This window comes from Chenopodium quinoa, unplaced genomic scaffold (assembly GCF_001683475.1).
Source record: "Chenopodium quinoa cultivar QQ74 unplaced genomic scaffold, ASM168347v1, whole genome shotgun sequence".
NCBI classification, from domain to species: Eukaryota; Viridiplantae; Streptophyta; class Magnoliopsida; order Caryophyllales; family Amaranthaceae; genus Chenopodium; species Chenopodium quinoa.
The window spans coordinates 3667663-3673129 of NW_018744537.1; the positions used below are offsets into that span (position 1 = coordinate 3667663).

The window sequence follows — 5467 nt, forward strand, 5'->3', positions numbered from 1 at the left end:
ATGGAGGCTGTTCTACAAACAAAGGGCCTTCTTTCTCTACCTTCAAACCCCAAATTAAGGGTATTCAAATCACCTCAAAGTAGTTTAATTAGGCAAAGAATTAGCACCCCAATTGCCCTAAAACCTAATCCTCTTCAAGGGTTTTCAATTTCTTCAAATGGGTTTCAAAAATTTCATGGGGTTGTGTCAAATTCAAAAGGGTTTGCCCAGAATTTGAGAAATTCTCCAATTTGTCGGGCTGAGGCGGCAGCTGCTGCTGCTGCGCCTGATGGTGGTAGTGGTGATGAAATTCAAGCACCAAAGTTTTTGGGGATTGAATTAATCACATATAAGAAGATTATACCACTTGGTTTAATGTTCTTTTGTATCCTATTTAATTACACAATTTTGAGGGATACAAAGGATGTGTTAGTTGTAACAGCAAAAGGGTCTAGTGCTGAAATTATTCCATTTCTAAAAACTTGGGTTAATTTGCCAATGGCTGTTGGTTTTATGGTGTTATACACTAAATTGGCCGATGTTTTGCCTAGGAAGACATTGTTTTATACTGTGATTCTTCCCTTCATTGCCTTCTTTGGTGCTTTCGGGTTTATCTTGTATCCTATGAGCAATTATTTCCACCCCACTGCTCTTGCTGATAAGCTTCTGACCGTGCTCGGACCGAGGTTTCTCGGTCCCCTTGCTATTCTGAGGATCTGGAGTTTCTGTTTGTTTTATGTCATGGCTGAGCTATGGGGGAGTGTTGTCATTTCTGTGCTCTTTTGGGGTTTTGCTAATCAGGTGATTATTCCATTGAATTATTAGTATGCCTATTATGTATATTCTAATTCAAATGTTTATGTTCTGCATCTTTGATTCTGGTATTTATTTTATTTTACTCTGTATTTTATTCTATCCTATTTTTGTGCATAAATGAATTTTGAATGGAATTTAGTAGATTTTGAGAATGAGATCTATTTGTTTGGTTGATATTATAATTTGGTGTTCCATCATTTGTTAATAAACAATGAGTTGTTTGGGATATGTATTCTTGATTTATTGTGAAAATCAACAATTTTAAAATTTTCCTCATCTTATGTGTTTGAGTTTTACAATTTAATTACATGCCTTGTTCCACTGTGTGACAACATGGCATATTTTTCTGAGTTATTGGTTGACTAATGTAGCTTAGTGGTGTACTTATCATGCCTGTTCTAGATTAATTTTTTTTTTTTGTAAAAAAAAATTTATTTTAATACTATTTGGTAGTAGATGTTTTAGTGATTGTGACTCATATTGTTGCTTCTGGGTCAAGTCTATTTGTGGATTCTTATGGTGTAAAGTATTGATCAAGTCTTTTGTGTGTGGCATCAAAAGTTACCCCTTATAGAAGTTAATTATTTGAGACCGTAAATCATTTCATACAAGATTTTGCTGTTAACTTTAACTACTCATGTCATGTAGAGGAATATTGTGCCGTAATTTTTTAAACTGTTACTGATAGAATGTGTAGCTGCATTTTTGTACTTGTGTTTGTCTTCATGATGCTAAGTTATGCTTGGTTGAAAAACCATATCTTCTTGAAATATTTTTACTAAAGATTAATCTAGTAGCTCTTTAAAACCAAACATCCTTGCTAAAAGGTAGTAATATTTTCTTATGATGTTGTATGGGATTTGGATTATCCACCTTTCAGATAAAGATTGTAGTATTTTGAGATTAATATGTTTCCTGGGGGAAGAGATCTTGTGAATGAGGGAAATTGACTTCTTTTTTCCATCGCGAGGAAGGCATCTAAACCTCCATTGAGTGTAGCTTATCTGCTCAAGGCTGTGATTGATTGGATGGTAGTTATTTGTAAGATGTGGGGGTTGGACACTTGGACCTGACTATCTATGTTGGGTATAATCCCAATTGGCTTACTATCTTTTCTCTTTCCACCTTTCTTATTTGTAAGTGCTTTAATTTAAGAGAATTGGGGTGTACTGTCTCTTTTAATGGGGGACAGTGCTTTTAATTTTGAAAGAAGGGCAGTTTAGTATCCAGTCATTCTTCATGTTGGTCTAAATCTCAAATTAAATAACTTGGTACTTGCACTCCTTTCAGAATGGGTTAATGTTTGAGAAATCTTTGTCTGTGACCCCAGCCGAAACACAATGCAAGAGAAACTTTGAGTTCAATGCAACATTTCAGATTTTCAAGTATTCTCAACTAGATTATTTATTCTGGTCCAAATAGACACTGCCTACACCCTCTTAGTTAGTGTTCATGGTAGTGTTGACATGTTTTGAACAAGCTGACTTCCTTCAAGCCAAATGGAGCCTTGAGTTTGCTGTTTCTTTTGCTCAAACGTGTGGAGATTTACAGTCTTGTTGTCACTTTTTTTTTTCACTGTGATTAGATCCTTTGAGGATCCACTAGGGTAATCTTTGTTGCTTTGCTATCAATCAAGTATGGGTATGGCTTCCTTTCTTATTTTTTCAAAAATATACCTTCATATTCTTACATGCTTTACTGTCACTTGCAGATCACTACGGTTGATGAAGCTAAGAGATTCTATCCTCTGTTTGGGCTAGGAGCTAATATTGCCCTCATTTTCTCTGGACGAACAGTAAAATATTTCTCCCAACTCAGGCAAAACTTAGGCCCTGGTGTAGATGGTTGGGCTGTCTCTCTTAAGGGAATGATGAGCATTGTGGTACTAATGGGCCTTGCTATCTGTGGTATTTACTGGTGGGTGAATACATTTGTACCACTTCCTACCCGCAGCCAGAAGAAAAAGGTAAGAAAATTGAATGAGTAAGCAGTAAAGCAAATACCTCCCAATATTAAATTAAAACTTGTTTCTGAAACATTATATTCAGTGCTTACCTTTTGTTTGATGCTGGAATGCTGGTTGTTTCACAATTTACAAAATCAGGATGATCACCTCTATATTAATTATTTGGCCTTTCTTTCTTAGCTGATGCACCTAATTTCTGTTCTGGAACTCCCGAGATTAGTTTTGTCAAGGTTTCAACTTGTTCCTCAGATTTTCATGCTGATTATTATCTGTTAAAAAGCTGTAGGATTGCTTTGGGGCTTTTCTATTAGAGCTCCTTCATAATTGTTGCATCTATTTCTCTGTACTTGGGTGTCCCCAAATAAAACTGTCAACATCTACAGAACAAGTGCCTTTTGATATCTTGTTGGCTCAGGAGGATGGAAAGAAATAATTGATTCTAATATAACTTTTATTGTGACATAACTTTACAGGAGAAGGTCAAAATGGGAACAATGGAGAGCTTAAAATTTTTGGTGTCGCAAAAGTACATTAGGGATCTTGCTACCGTTGTCGTTGCTTATGGTATCAGTATTAACCTTGTTGAGGTTACATGGAAGTCAAAGCTTAAAGCTCAGGTGTGGATTCATTTACAGTTGACATCTTTTATGCACTTTTACTTTGTTGTCTGTAGCTGACCTCTCATAACTAAATGATGCAGTTCCCTAGTCCAAACGAATATTCTGCTTTCATGGGTGATTTTTCAACGGCAACCGGGATAATGACCTTTACAATGATGCTTGCCAGTCAGTTCATATTTGACAAGTTTGGTTGGGGAGTTGCAGCTGCCATTACACCTACAGTTCTTCTCATTACCGGAGTTGGCTTCTTCTCATTGATTTTATTTGGTGCTCCACTTGCACCAATGATTGGATCCATTGGGTTGACTCCTCTTCTGGCAGCAGTTTATGTGGGTGCCTTGCAAAATATTTTCAGCAAGAGTGCAAAGTACAGTTTGTTTGATCCTTGCAAGGAAATGGCTTACATTCCATTGGACGAGGACACTAAGGTTTGTTCTGCTGAATTCTCTTAATATTGTCTTTCTCTTTTGGTTCTTCAAATTTCTTTTATCTTGGCGAAATGAGAGTCCAGAGAGATAGTTTCTTGTTCTGTACTCAGTCCAGAAATGAAGGAACAATATTTCATGCCTCTTTGGAAGAGGTGTTACTTGAAGGGGAATGTATAATGGGGTGGGTAAGAAAACAAACTTCCATATCTGGGTAATCAAGCAGAAAGGTAACCCCTACTTAAATTACTTGGAATATTAGAGGGTTGTAAGTTTGTGTTGCTCTTCACCCTTTACTCATCTAGTCATCTCTTCCTTTCTTTCCCTTCATTTCCCCCACCTTTCCATTATGTACTTATTTATTTAAAGTAATATTGAATAATTATTACCTGGACTTGCATATGCATGTTAAACTTGGGTATCATTGATTCAGTGGTTCCGACTTGGTTATTTTATGACAATATCTCCCATATTTCGGTGGACCCATGTTGATGCCTTAAGGATCTGACACACGTCATTGAGGTGAAATAAAGTGTCCTAGTAACAAACCCCCAATCTCCTAAAAGTAGAACAGAGCTCAATTACACTACATGTGAAAGCTGTATTCTTTTAATTCCTCGTCAAGGTCAATACTAGTCAGACAAAATTGATACAAGTTTGATTTAAGGGTAGAGAGGAGAGAGAGGGCGAAATGTAGATCATATTATCTTAATAACACAAAGATTTCCTTTTTATTTCAATAATTTACTTTGGAAAGATACCTTAACATTCTCTTCCCTCTTCTTTAATAACCCAACCTCACAGCGCGTAATATTCATTGAATTTTGAAAGCAAACACCCTTGTAACTTTCCAGCTAACCTTTTAAGATCTAGTATATGGAACATTATTTACTCTACATTGTTTTTTTCATGGTGGTTCTGCGTTATTAACATCATATACAATGCATCTGCAGGTTAAGGGGAAGGCAGCTATTGATGTTGTTTGCAACCCACTTGGAAAGTCAGGAGGTGCTCTAATCCAGCAGTTCATGATCTTGACCTTTGGTTCACTAGCCAACTCAACCCCATATCTTGGAGGAATTCTGTTGCTAATTGTAACCGCATGGTTAGCAGCAGCCAGGTCATTGGACAAACAGTTCACTGAGTTGCGTAAGGAGGAGGACCTCGAAAAAGAGATGGAGAGAGCTGCTGTTAAGATCCCAGTTGTGGCTGAGAACAGCAGCGAAAACGGTTCCCTCAGCAGTGGGTCCGATTTGAATCCAACAGTTGGTGACTTGCCAGGAAGTTCATCTGAGAGGCTCAAGTCCCAGTAAGATTATAGTTATTTATTAGCTCTATAATTTATCAATGCAAAAAACACAAGAAAGAAGAAAGAGTTTGTTTGGTTGTAGAATTTGTAATAGAAAGTGAATATCTGAAAATAATCCTACCAGCTGGAAATGCTGAGATTGCCTCAAGGAGGCGCTCATGTTTGTTGAATTATAGGTAGTTAGATAGATTGGCTGGATTAAGGTGGTTAAAATTGAAGCTCCTAAAATGCTGGCCTTCGCCGCAGTGTAGAAGATTTTGGTGTATTTGATAATTTGATGACTACATCCTATTTTGCCCTTTAAGGATGAATATCTGCTCATGCTTTTATAAATCTGGTCAGTTTTTGTGCA

At 36.9% G+C, this 5467-nt stretch overlaps 1 protein-coding gene across 1 annotated transcript; it reads left to right on the forward strand.

Annotated features, from left to right (window-relative positions):
• LOC110698713 (plastidic ATP/ADP-transporter-like) lies at positions 1 to 5467 on the forward strand. The gene is made up of 5 exons (XM_021876222.1): positions 1 to 780; positions 2507 to 2761; positions 3235 to 3378; positions 3462 to 3809; positions 4760 to 5467. The coding sequence occupies exons 1-5, from the start codon at positions 1 to 3 to the stop codon at positions 5117 to 5119; spliced, it is 1887 nt and encodes a 628-aa protein (XP_021731914.1). The 3' UTR covers positions 5120 to 5467.